General features: G+C 37.3%; 1 protein-coding gene across 1 annotated transcript; it reads right to left on the bottom strand.

Annotated features, from left to right (window-relative positions):
* Positions 1–6,186: 6,186 nt before the first annotated feature.
* Positions 6,187–11,548, bottom strand: nrsn1l (neurensin 1-like). The gene is made up of 3 exons (XM_079878212.1): positions 11,432–11,548; positions 9,492–9,678; positions 6,187–7,898 (listed from the first exon to the last, which is right to left on the bottom strand). Exons 1-3 carry the CDS (start codon positions 11,491–11,493, stop codon positions 7,497–7,499), a joined length of 651 nt encoding a protein of 216 aa, XP_079734338.1. The 5' UTR covers positions 11,494–11,548; the 3' UTR covers positions 6,187–7,496.
* Between the last annotated feature and the right edge of the window lie 2,837 nt (positions 11,549–14,385).

Raw genomic sequence — 14,385 nt, 5'->3', positions numbered from 1 at the left:
AAATTAGTTCAACGTGAACGTGTGTTCAATTTTCTGGAAATTCAGATTTCCAAACTGTCGAATATCCAATAAGACTCTGGGAAAAAGTCACCCAATGCTGAATCTAAAGATTAACATACATTAATCTTACAAGCCTACAATATGATGGTATCACAGACAGTTTGAAGAAATGACTGCGTCTACATCTGAATCCACACACGTTTGTAATAGTATCAGTCCGACCCCGCGACATGTCCATCCTTATGGCGGGCATTAATACGATAATGATATGGAATATGGAGGGTGATATTTGGAAAAGCATACGTTTCATCTCGTCTGTCTGTCCCTCTCCATGTATAATCACTCTCTGCCCATGTTTGATGAGCAGGGAGAATTTCATTAAACCGCTGATATGGACTAGTCTCATTCGCCGTGCCTCGGGCTTCCTTCAAGAACCTGCCAACATCTATATGTGTGTGCCGCTATTCATATATGCAAACATTTCTGTCAAATCTCTCAGCACCTGACAGCAGTGTGAACCCAATAAACCAGAGGCAGATAAGAGCTGGCGTCAGTAGGCAGAACTAATATTATTTGTGCAGTGGAAAGCGTTTATCTGTCACGGACTGAGAATTGATGGTTTTGTGTCACTTTTGTTTAATAATGATGTGGTAATCTCAATATGCCCACTGGCTCGGGCTCTATTAAAGTTCAAAAGATTATCCAAATTAAAATCTCATTTGAAATATTGCTTTTTCCCAATATTTTGACTGGAGGTGGATTCTATTGGATGCGATATTTCTCACTTAGCAATCCAATTAACATTTTATGTTTGACAAACTGCAACGATGGCAAATAGGACCGGGGCTGTGCGACTGTGAAATCTTATAATGGGTCTTTCAAAGATACTGAACTAGCTGCAAAAAAACTTTTTTAATTTCACGACAGGCGAGATTTAAATATGGCCCTCAATGTGATGACTCAAATGTGGCTGTCACTAAACAAAAGCAGAAAAATATTTTCCGTATCTTTGCGGTGACAGTGGATGTCAGAGCCCTTATCATGAAGACAGATTTCCATTCACCGTTGCATAACATTGAATTAGCTTTAGTGATTGCTTGCCAGAACTTGTCTAGTTGGTGTGTGTCTTTATGTCACATCACGGGTGATCACAGCACATTGTGGCCTGAAGAAGCCACTGACTCTGAACAAATGAAATGAGGGACTTGATCACCTGTCAGTCATGTGATCACTGCATATTTCGTAACTATATAGTTATGTACACTATATTAGGGTGGCCATACGTCGTCTTTTTCCAGGACATGTTCGGCCGGGATTTCGAGATCGCCCAAAATATCCGGGATTCGGCTTTTGCTTTCTTGTCGCCATTCATTTTGTTTGCATGCACACCTTTTGATTCAATAGGACTGAATTAATTCTGATTGGTGAATCTGAATGTAGTGTTTACATGATCCTTTAAACAAGTGATCGGTTGATGAACCGAGCGTTTTAGCATTGCTAAGAAAATTCCTGTGTTTTCGTCTCGATCGGGATCCGTGTGAAGCAGAATGCATGACCTGCAAAGCTGGCACGTACGTGACAGTGTCAAATAATGTAATAATGTAAACATAATGAATGGTGACTGTAGAACGCAAAAGCCGAATCCCGGGCATTTTGGGCGATCTCGAAATCCTGGCCAGACATGTCCTGGTTAAACAGGACGTATGGTCACCCTACACTATATACTTTATACTATATACATTCACTGTCCACCTTATTAGGGACACCTATTCAACTGTTCGTTACATATGGCAGCAACTCAATGCATTTAGGCATGTTAGTCAAGACAATCTGCTGAAGTTCAAACTGAGCATCATAATGTGGAAAAAAGGTGATTTGAGTGACTTTGAACATGGTTGTTGGTGCCAGACGGGCTGGTCTGAGTATTTCAGAAACTGCTGATCAACTGGGATTTTCACACACAACCAGCTCTTGGTTTTACAGAAAATCTCCAGTGAGTGGCAGTTCTGTGAGTGAAAATGCCTTGTTGATGCCAGAGGTCAGAGGAGAATGGCTTGACTGGTTCGAGCTGATAGAAAAGCAGCAGTAACTCAAATAACCACTCGCTATAACCGAGGAATGCAGAAGAGCATCTCTGAATGCGCAACACGTCGAACCTTGAAGCAGACGGGCTACAGCAGCAGAAGAACACACCTAAGAACAGGAAACTGAGGCTACTATTCACACAGGTTCACCAAAATTGAATGACTGGAAAAAACGTTGCCTGGACTGATGAGTCTCGATTAGGGTCATAGGATCAGAATTTGGCATAAACAACTTGAAAGCATGGATCCAGCCTTGTATGAACTGTTCAGGCTGCTGGTGGTGGTGTAATGGTGTGTTGGATATTTTCTTGGCACACTTTGGGCCTCTTAGTACCAATTGAGCATCGTTTAAACGTCACAGCCTACCTGAGTATTGTTGCTGACCATGTCCAACCCTTTATGACCACAGTGAACATATTCCGATGGTTAGTTCATGTAACCATTTGATGTCACAAAGCTTAAATCATCTCAAACTGATCTCAAAGTTCACTATACTCAAATGACCTCCACAGTCACCAGATCTCAATCCAACAGAGCACATTTGGGATGTAATGGAACGGGAGATGTTTTTTTTTTTAAAGAGTTATGTTGACCATTTTTTGGATGTTTTCCTTCATTATCTGGTAACCAGCCACTTTGAATGAATGAATGAATGAATGACATATGCAGTTTCTACAAAAATCATCTCAAATATTTTTAGCATCATGAATATTGCATCATAAATAATTTAATAGAATTCAATATTAATAAATAATACAGTTGTCAAGTGTTTTCAAAATTGGTAGTGCAAAATACTGTTTGCATAACTCGAGATACAGCCATAATTCAGTATCTAGAGAATATAGAAAACATCACTTGTCAGATATTCCATATTAAAAAATAAAAATGTAAAAATATTCTAAGAGTGGTTTTAACACTGTATCTGCTAATGTTTCATGCTATTGCATCAGTTAATCGTTCGACTTCTTGGATAATAAGTGTCATAGATCTCAATTATCTCACATTCTTAAACTATTTGAGATGTCTTAATGAAATAAACATTTTAGAGTCTTTTATGGATAAATAGCAATAGGCTCTTTATTGTGGTTTGAGACCTTGAGCGCATCAGCATCACTCAACAGTGCCAAGAGTTCATAGGTTCAATGAATTTCTGCTGTGTGCAGTTTCTCAGAGCAGTGAGTCATTTTCCACAGCTCAGTCAATGGAGCATGTCAGTTTCGTCTCATTTCCCCACCCCCCACCTCAAACGGAACAGACTGCTCTGGTGTCGCAGACCCTCCATGTATCCGCCTGTCTCTCTGCTCCGTGCAGCCTGAGCTTAGATACTCCAACTCACATACAGTTGTGAGTTGTCAGTTAATGCACCTGAGTGATGGATGTACTGAAAAACTGACCTGCCTGCTGACCTAAAGGGATAATTCACACAAAAATTCTGTGATCATTTAATCACCCTCATATCATTCTAAAATTGCATGATTTTCTTTATTCTGCAGGACACACAGAAAAAGATATTTTGAAGAATGTTTCTGCTGTCTGTATTATGAAAGTCAATGGGACCCAAACCTTATTTTGGGACCCAAAATTAACTCAACTGGGACCCAGACAGCAACATAGTGTCGGCCCAGATCCGGCCCGCATCTGGTACACATGGATTCCACATGTACCAGATGTGGACCGGATCTGGGCCGACACTATGTTGCTGTTTGGGTATATTCCAGAGACTATATCAAATATGGTGCCACATACCTCAAACATCAGCCAAAGTTCAAAGAATATAGGGCCTGTCCCAATACACATACTTACAGTCTTGGCCACTTGAGCGCGTACATGTGACAGGAAGTGAGACTGCCCCAGATCTGATAAATGCCAAAGCTCAGTGCCATTAATGCACTCTAAATTCACACTATCTCTAATAACGCTATGGACTGATATTGTAGGCTGTGTATCCCATCATTCGTCATGTTCAGAAACTCAAGGGAAATCGCATGAATCCGAGAAAAACTGTAAGTTAACTTACCAAACATCCAAAACAATGTCCTAAATGCATTTTTTGTATGTGTGTAGTACTGTGTGTGTACATATGATGATACTGTATTTTACCAGCTGAGAACTCACGAAGAGCTTATAAATGTGTAAAGGAATCAAAACAGTGGTAGGAATTCCTCTGTTGCACACATAAAAGTTCTGCTTCAAGGAGACCAATGCAGTTCCAATGCCTGTACCGAACTGTAATGGGCAACATTGTGACTATAGCGTTGTGTTCTTTTTAGGGTGGCATCTTGTGACATCACATCCTGTTTTGGTTTGTTTAGAATCTGAACACACCCTTAAAGTGCAAGTGTATATTAAAAATATTTAAATAAAGCTCTGTAAAAAAAAAAGAAGAAAAAAAAAAGAAGAAGTGCTACTTGATTTTTACAACACTTTAAGTGTGTCCTCTTGGGTAATCAAAAGTTCTACACACACTTTGCGGGCTTCTCGCCCACTTGAACACTTGAGTCAAATACAGGAAATATGTCAAGTGGCCACAGACAAGTGGTTAAGTGCAAAGACCACAAGTGTGGGTATTGGGACAGGGTCAACAAAAGGCTGTGAGTTTGGTTGTACATGTTCGAAACATTCACGAAGTATACTTTGGGTTAACATCAGATCTCATTGGTTCTCGAATATCACATGATCAAATGTCATGTCGTTTGTGGTTTGCCATATTTTATAGACTTTGCATGCAATGTTTTGAATTATATGAGAGCGAAGACTTAAAATGTCAATCTGTCAACCAGAATAGGATGAGCAAATGAGAGAATTTTTGGGGGAACTGTTCTTTGAAACAACATGCTCTGAGCGGGATTTGAACCGGCGTCTCCGGCATGCAGGCTAACAAGGATGCAGTCTCTAGTACACCTCTTAAAGGCCAGGGGAGTGAGGTTTAGGGGGTTGAGTGTAATGGAGGCAATCTAGTAAGAGCTGTGTGTGTAAACCTCACTCCCCTGGCCTTAACTGGTCCTGCTCGAACCACTCCGAGCGGGATTCTAACCTACGTCGGACGCAGGCAAGGATGCTAAAAACTGCAGTCTCTAGCGCAGTCGCTAGTACACCTCCTGAGGCTAGAGGAGTGAAGTTTACACACACAGCTCTTACTAGCTTGCCTCCGTGACAATAGATTTACCTATTAATTTTTTTGAATCCCGTTTTTAAAGGAACCACTCAGGGTAAAGAGCATTTTAGTAATATATATATATATATACACACTATATAGTAATAACTTTAGTAATATATATATATATATATATATATATATATATAAATATAAAAGGTATATAAAGGTCCTTCATGAAACCATCAATGCCAATAAAGAACCTTTATTTTTAATTGTTGGTTAAACATTTCATTAGGCAGAAATAATCTTAGAACTTAGAATTTAGATGTACCACCATTGGTACCATGACTAACCCACACCTGTACCCCTAAACCCTATTCCCAACATTAAAAAAGATGCAAGTGGGTAGTTCATCCTGAGTGTTAGGGCCTATTTTCTGTATACCTAGGCACACATCAACACGTTGTAGCGTTCATCTGGTTTGGCTGTTCTAAACAAACATGTGTTAACAAGCTGCCAACACATTACAGGCATCAAGCACATGACCTAAAGCTGAAGACAAACAACATTTCTTCCCATCTCACTCTTGTTTTCTGGGTCAGCGTCGCCGCAGAGGAGTGAACGATCCTTGATGATGGCTCTACATGTGTGGAGCACTGGTTAATTGATTGTTAACAGCCCACGTACTGTGAGCTATGACTGTTATATGAGAGAAGGTGACTCACGGCGAGCCCTCGCGAGACAAAGAAAGAGGAAGAACGCAGTTTTGTGGAAGCAAGGAATAGAGCTGGGATGAGTCATTGCCGTTTCCTGCATCTATTTACAGTCACTCAAACGGCCTACTGATAGACAACGCTTTACAATATTAAAAGAGATGTCTGTTTTTTTTATTATAAAAGATCACACCTTTCTGAGTGTGGCTTTCAGTTCATTCACACCATCAATGAATGAAAAGGTGTAGATGAGGATGATCTTTCAGGGAGAGAAAAAACACCAAAAGAGAAGTGGATTAAGTATGCTGACATTGATTTATTGGGCTTGTTTAGAGAAGAGCATTTAAATACATTAACATAATGAGACAATAAGACTGTAGACAATTAAGGTGTTGTGTACAGTAAATCCCATTTAGACTCTCACATTCTATTTAACTGCAGCTGATGAAAGAGTAAGATAGAAGAGAAAAATATTACCTGATATCTTACATAGCAGAATATCTGATAGAAAAGATGTCAGGGATCCAGAAATAGAGACATTAAGAGTAGGTTTGTGCCGGATTGTGCATATTACTATGACAGACCTGCGTTTTCTACAGTGTTTGCAAGGCAGCACTGTATTGCTATTCCTCAAACATTGTGGTTATGGCTTTTTCTAAACTACTAAACTCTAAACCTCTTCCTAAATTAAGACTCCATTCCAACTTGTGCTCAAAAACGTTAGCATTCCAAATGACATTGTATTTGCATATTGAATTGTGATTGGTCTTTTCTTAAACCATTTTTACAATTTAAAAGGTGTACACTAGGCACAGAAGATGCTTTAAATATTTATCTTTTTATATTTAATATCTAGAGACTACCATTCAAAAATGTGGGGTTGTGAGATGTTTTTTGAAAGAAGACTCACCAAGCCTGCTTTTATTTGATAAAAAAATACAGTAAAAGCAGTAACACTGTAAAGTATTACAATTTAACTGTTTCCTGTTTGAATTATTTTAAAATGTAAATTATTGCTGTGATGGCAAAGCTGAATTGTTAGTATCATAACTCCAGGTTTCAGTGTCACATGATCCTTCAGTAATCATTCAAAATGCTGTTTTGCTGCTCATGAAACATTTCATATTATTATCAATGTTGAAAAAAGTTGTGCTGAAACCACGATTTTAAGGATTTTTTGATGAATAGTAAGGTCAAAAGAACCACTTTTTTTAAAAATAATATTTTGTAACATTATAAATGTCTTTACTATACTACTAGAACTTTTGATCAACTTAATGCATAATCGCTGAATAAAAGTATTAATTTCTTTAAAAAAAATTTTTTACTTAAAAGCTTTCTTTTGCTGCCTTGGAACTACTTAGTGGCTGTTCATTTGATCAATACTGTAATGTAGAAAAATACAAAACTTATTTCGACGACAATTCTACAAGGACAACAGATGGCACAGGTTTGCTCCACTAATAATTAATAATGTAAGGCTCTTATCACACAATTATCAAACACAAATAAAACACTCCCAAATTTCTCATTGAAATAAACAAGGAGCTTTTGCTGATTGTTTTGACAGCACTCTTGAACGGGCATTGTCAAAAAGCTCTTTTATGAGCACTTCTGAACTTTATCGTCCCTAGCAAGAGGAGACACTACTCCTTCGCCAGAGGCCGGACTGGGAGGCTTCATTACAGGGTCTGCTGGGCTTCTCATTGCACTCAGGACTCTGGTCCCCCCCTTCCGTTCTCCTCTCGAGTCTTCCTTTTTTGTGGGAGTTGTGGAGAAGTTAGACGTCAGGATTCCACCTGCCATCAGAACCCCGCCCAGAGTGAGAAGCCCCGTCCCGACCAGAACACATATGTGTAGCGAGTGATTGTGGCGCATGGCCTGGCGGTCCACAAACAGCAGTTCGCCTTCCCCGAAAGCCTCAATGCGAGTGGGGATGGCATAGCCCACTGTCATGATCACCAGCCCCACTGTCAGGAGTACCACACCAACCGCAAGTGTGACCTAAGAGTGAACAAAAGAGTGTTCTTCATTCTCTTGCACTATATGTCGGTTCTATTGACCCTACGACAGCGGTTACTTAACCACAGCCACAGCCTTTCAAGGGCGAGTAATCTATCTATGTCCGTCAAACAAAACAACCACGATACCACAAAATGCAGTTAATCATAGTTTATCATCACACGAAAATCAGAAAGCATCAGGTTGTTATGTTGAAACACTAAATATAATGGTAGAAGACAAGAAAACAATGAAACACAAGGGGAAATCTACCCAAGTGTCAAGAAGTCTGACAGTTGACATGGCAGAAACTTTGACTAACATTAATTGACATTGACACAGAATATTGTGTAATGGACAATTTACAGATGTAAACAGAGTAAATATTGTCTTTTTTGTGTGCTTTCCTTCAAATAAAATAATCGTTGGCTGCATGTACTCATCAGAGCTGTAGAAAATCCATTCAGCATGTTTGTTTTCAAATAAAACCAAATAATCCACACATTAAATGAAATCATTAGTATCTTGGATGAAGCCTATGTGCATTTACTCGAACAGCAGGTAGAAATATGCGGAGGAAATAAACCAATTATCCTGCTCGATGTATCTGACTTTGAAGCACAATGCCATATAAAAATCCTTGTAATCGCCTAAATCTAGCGTTCATGAAAACTGTCCAAACAGGCAAGCTTTATTCATAAAGTATTTTTATTTTAGTTTACGGATGTGTAAAATAAGTGAAGGTCAATGTCATAAAAACAAGTCTTATCCAACGTTTATGTTTTTCATGATTACTGGCTGATTTCAGGAAACGTAATGAACAAAACTCTATTAAATAGCCACTCTGGATACCTAGAATATAAATTACATGTCACATAACAACACCTTTTTGGCTTAGTTAAAGGAATTTGTCAAAAAAGGAGCTAGTTTGTATGTGTCTGAGTTTAGTTGACGGACAAAATAGCGGATGGCAACAAGTCTTCTCGGTGCAGCGATTTGATTGGCTATTTGGGCCATCACTCATTTATCTTTTGTAAGGTTTCCAGACAAAAAGTTTTACTGTAAAAAAAATTATATGATCAATCAGTTATGTTTTAACATTGCTTCAAAGTTATACAAGATTCAACTCATTTTAAGTCAGTTTAATGTAATTTAAGTTGAAATGACTTAAAAATCCAAGTTGATTGCACTTAAATATTTAAGGCAGCAACTTTCTTTTATAGTGTTGGTTTAGTTTATAACTTTTGAAAAGACCAGTCAAGACAGAAAAGAGTCTGATGGTTAGTTGATGTGATTGATAGTTTATTTGTGATGCGAATCTGAAAGTGAACCGCTATTGATGCACATTTTATGGAAAATAGATATCTTCAGTGTTTTTGAAACTTTTTGATAACAAAAGCTTTTGAATACCATTTTGATAACAAAAGAATTTTAAAAATTTACCAAGTTTCAAAACAGCATAACACATTCTGAAAGACCAGAGGGGGCAAAGTGGAGTCGATCGAATTTGGTTTTGGACTCAAGCAAACAAGCCAATAGTGTAAACAACATTAAATGAGGACTTTGGATCTCTTTTACAAAACTTCTCTCTGATACCTTCCAGAAGCCTGAGCTCCACCGCAGCGGTGATCTCTGGTCCTGAAAGTCCTCTTGCTGCTCCCTCATTGAGGCTGTGCACTCCTCGTAGAAGTGGTGTAAATAGGAGCGCACTCCCAAAACATGACAGCCGGAGTCGACCGCGTGACCGGACCCACAAACCTCAGAGCAAGAGGCCATCTCAGACCTGTGATTACAACCACACATCATTACAGACAACAAACAAGACATCCCAAAACATTGAAAAACATTTTTTTAACCTTCTTAGATTTTGCTTGTCATTGAGCTATAACAGTTTCCAGCATTTCTCAATGTGACCTTAATTCATTTTGTTGGTTTTTTAAGTCAGCCTTTTCTGGTCTTAGATCAAATATAGGCTACAATAGCGCAAATTACCACAAAAGCTTAAAGTAAACGTGCAAAATTATTTTTATTTTTTTTTATTTTTTTTTATGGATTACAAATTATTTATCTTTTCCTGGTAAAATCAAGTACCACCCTATATTTGTACTTGTTGATATATGTCACAATATGAAAGAAAATACATAATATATGCTTACTACAGTTGATGGTGTAGAAATGAAAAACCACCCACAGATGAATAACTCTCTCACAGTCATCAACACGCTCAAGAGCATCATTGAATGTAATTAATAATAGTTCATACACACTTCCATTTGCATACTATAGATCCATAGATTCTAACATAGTATTACCTAATGATACGTTATATTTAACTGTACACTTAACTATACCCTTAGATTTTAGATTAAAAATGCAGTTTAAACAAAGAGTTTATTTGCTTTATAATTAAGCTTATTCCTATTCTGAATACTCAGGAGGCACTGTAAATGGTTCATTAGCTAAAACTGAATATCAGAATAATGAACACAGAGGCTTAAAAAGAGAATTATGCAAATGAGTTCATAAATCATTTGCAGATTAGTCGTTCATATGCAAGGCATGGCGCACTTTTTGGTTGTGGTGGGGCAATTAATACACCCTCAAAGAAAACAGACTATATGTACAAGTTATTTATCCATATAAACATATGTTGTAAGATTATTTACGCACGTTTCGGTAATATATTAAAGATTATTAAATTGAGTTGGACTGAGGAGGTAACCATAGCAACAACAGCAGACCCCAAAGATCATTGTCAGACAATTATATCAGAGAACATAAAATCATCCTTCGATCATAAAGAGGATTCACATATCAAAACCGTGAAAAGTCTAACCTGACTAAACCGCACGAGAGGAATGTATTCCATAAATTTCATAAATCGACTCCCTTTAAAGTCCTTTATTTAGCTATATTATTTGCACACTAGCTAACCGGTTTGTGCATTCAGTGAATCTACAGTAGGCATGTTATATAAATGTTTACATTATCCCATCTATGACAAAGTGCTGATGAGAATGACTCATTATACTGCATGTTTATGACCATAATTGTGCAGCAAATCAATCATACGACGTGATCTGCTTCCGTGACATTCAGAACACTAAAGATATTTTCTTATCTATATCTGCACGATCAAATCCAGTGTCTTATGAGCAAACGTTTATATGCAAATAGGATTGTACAGAATCGTTACGTTTACTGCGATTAAATCAGGCGGATCCAGAGATGCTGAAATATTGGAGACAGACAGCAATAAACATGTCAATAAACGCCAAGTCAATAAAGAGGATTTAACGAGTTAGCGTAATTATATAAATCACAATGGCAACAGTACATTAAAATGCCACAGGCAACGGATATTGCTCATACGTCGCTATTAAAATTCATTTAAATGACACACTCATATTATAGACTATTCGTGTTCATAATGTCTATGATATGGCGCTTGCCAAGCAAAACGAGAGACTAACCTATCTGTGCAAATGTATCATTATTTTGAAATGTAAAATAGGTCAAATAAATTTGGCTACTACCGAATGTTCAGTAATCGATCCTTGTTGCTTGTTTTCGTGTCTTCATCAGCCAAAGTTTGCATTTGCTGGAGCGCGCACAATGCGCATGCGCTGCTGATCTCCACAGCATTTACACTGTATCTTTCCCGTTTTATTTACAATTGCGACTCTACGTAAAGAAAATATTAATAATAACAATAATGAGTACTTGAGGAAGTCACCTTTTAGACAGGTCGCCTTCCAACCTGCACAACCACAGAGAACAATTTGTCAATTTCAAGTTGAACTTCAGGAAACTATTGTTCTTCGATCAAATGGTGAATACAACAAACAAATCAGAGTTCTTGATGCTTTCAAATGAATTTTGTGAATGTAAACATAATTAAAAAGAGATATATTTGGGTATTTTGGCCATCAATCAATGGTTTATCAGTCAATCAATGTTGATTGTATTGTATAATGATAAATCTGTAAATAGCTGAAATCATATAGCATAGGCTACACTGTGTGATTTTAATATCCTGTAGATCTTTTTTTTTTCCAAACCATAAAATCAGTTTGAACATTGGCTTTTATTTTCATGCAAAATGATACCACAGTCTAAGTAGAATTTTACTGCCATTTTACTAAATTACACACGTGTTTGGTGAATTTAACTTTCACTTGGCAAAGTATCAATCATATGTGTGTTTGTCAGAACGCAAAACATATAGCGTGGTGACAGTATGTGCCTAATGTGAATAACAGGATATCAATAACACACATTCACATTAAAAGTTATTTAAGCAAAGCTATGAATGATTAAGAAAATAAAATAGCTTTTTGCTCCCTGCCTTTAACTTTGAGAACCATATAGAAAGAAAGAGATGTGAAAAAAAATTCCTCAAAGTTTTAAGTGCTCTCAGAGCATTTGTTAGCATTGCAACACCATAAGCCATGTTCAAGGTTGCACATCTATTATGAGGCTCTGAGTGATGGAAATTAAATTTTTGTAGAAATTCCACAAACTCATCAAGTAGTTCTATGCCTGCACATTACAACTAACCTTTGGATATGTTTTGTGGCTATGAATGCTTAGAAAAATGGATGTCCTCACATGACAGGTTATGTTCATGTTAACAAACACTCTTCCTTCTTCAGTCCAAAAGTGTTATTTCCAAGGTTACACAAGCAGATAAAAAGAAGCATTCAGTATTTTAAAAGGGCCTTACATGCAGAGAGACATTTTCCGTGTGGATTTAAATATTTCCTTACCAGTGTAACAAAAGGTCAAAAAAAAAAAAAAAAAAAAAAAAAAAATGTCTTTGTGCCAATCACGTACAATTCAAGGACTTACCAAGCATTCTTCCTGTTTTGCTTGTTTGTCTGGTTGTACAAAGCAAATGATTGGTTATAAAATAAAACAGCTCGCAGGCTCCAACAAGGTGGAGAACACAAGAATCGTGTTAGAATTCCTGTGGTACCTTTGAGAGATAGTTGGACCTGTCCATGGTGCTGAAGCCCCAGAATGACAGCTGTCTATTTATAATGAACTACAATCAACTTAAATTCTTTTCACTAGCTGCATTGATGAAGAAAAACACAATGCAGTCATTTTGCAGTCTTTCTTCACCAACTGTCTCATACCTGGCTTTTTCCATAAACATAGGATGTGAATATTTAAAGTGCGTGGGCGAGCAGCAGTCCTAGAGCGCGCAGATAATGTGCTCATTATGTCGGTGAGGCGGCGATGCATAAACGCTATCAATGGCAATGCCATCGTTTCCCTCTCACCCGTGATATACGATGCGCTAACACGGCTGGCGTCGTGTGGAGAAGCCAACTGAGTTCAAAAAGTCAAGAGACGCGTCTCCTGATGTAGCGGGACCCAGACGGTTCGCCTGCGTGCCAAAATGGAGATGTTACATCATCTTAATGGTCAAACAATGGGGCGTTGCGATGAATAAAACATGTCATCTCAACCTAAGCCTTGCCTGTTTCATGGGGGCTGAGGTAAACCCCGCGTCCAAGTATGCAATAGTATGCAAAAGCTATATGTCAAATGGATGTCAGACTACGAAGTGGTCATGATACAGTTAGTGAACAGTCCTCTGTGCAACCAGAGGAATATTTGCTATTATATGAGGCAACTGGAGCTGAGAAGCCATCAGAATTTAGAAGTTAAAAAATAAAAATGGCGGAGACAGCTCTTTTTTAAATGTAAGAGCGCTGCAAAAAAATATTCCATAAAATGGATTTATCATGAATGTCAAAGTATTAACCTAAGATGTTAATTAAATATGCACAGTGTGATCATTTTTTAACACATTTGCAAACTTGACATAGTTACTGCTTCATTCTACTTTCTGAAGTCAGGTCAGAAATCATCAACAGTGATTATTATTACAATTAAGAGTATAATATAGTCTAATATAGAGATATGAATATGAATAGTTTGCATTTCTGTTGTATATCTTACTACAGAGTTTACTCTAGAGTATACTCCTCAGCACTGTGGCCTTTATCTTGCTCCCTGTGGCACCATTCACTGTAAAACTGCTTTGGAACAGTATTTGTATTATGTAAATCGGTATGCAAATGTATTTTAATGTTTTTTTTTTTTTTTTTTTTTTTTTACATCTAACACTAATAAACTGTCATACTGCACTGAAAAAAGATACACTGGTCACTTAATACAAAGTAATATTTTAAACATGATCATTTATTTTGCCTTTTGTATAAAGACGATAAAAAAATATATTACTTTGTTAACTATAGTATTATAATACTATTTTTCTCAGTGTATAAATACATATTTGCACAGTACATGATATATATCTGCCTTTATATTTTAGGAAGGGAGTCCATCACAAGGGAAAAATCATATATTGGGGGTCTTTGGCAGTAAAACAAACAAACAAACAAACAAGAGGTAACAAAAAAGCATTTTTTTTTTTTGTGTGTGTGTGTGTGTGGTTAAATTGTACTAGTTTAAC

This window comes from Squalius cephalus (genome assembly GCF_949319135.1).
Source record: "Squalius cephalus genome assembly, chromosome: 8".
Classification (NCBI taxonomy): domain Eukaryota; kingdom Metazoa; phylum Chordata; class Actinopteri; order Cypriniformes; family Leuciscidae; genus Squalius; species Squalius cephalus.
Note: the sequence above shows the minus strand (reverse complement) of the source record. Positions and strands in the feature narration are given on the sequence as shown.

Coding starts and splice junctions, on each gene's coding strand:
- nrsn1l (XM_079878212.1), bottom strand. CDS start 11,493: ATGCAAACTTTGGCTGATGAAGACACGAAAACAAGCAACAAGGATCGA. Junction 9,679..11,431: donor GATCGATTACTGAACATTCG/GTAGTAGCCAAA, acceptor TTGTAATCACAG/GTCTGAGATGGCCTCTTGCT. Junction 7,899..9,491: donor GGAGCTCAGGCTTCTGGAAG/GTATCAGAGAGA, acceptor GTTCACTCTTAG/GTCACACTTGCGGTTGGTGT.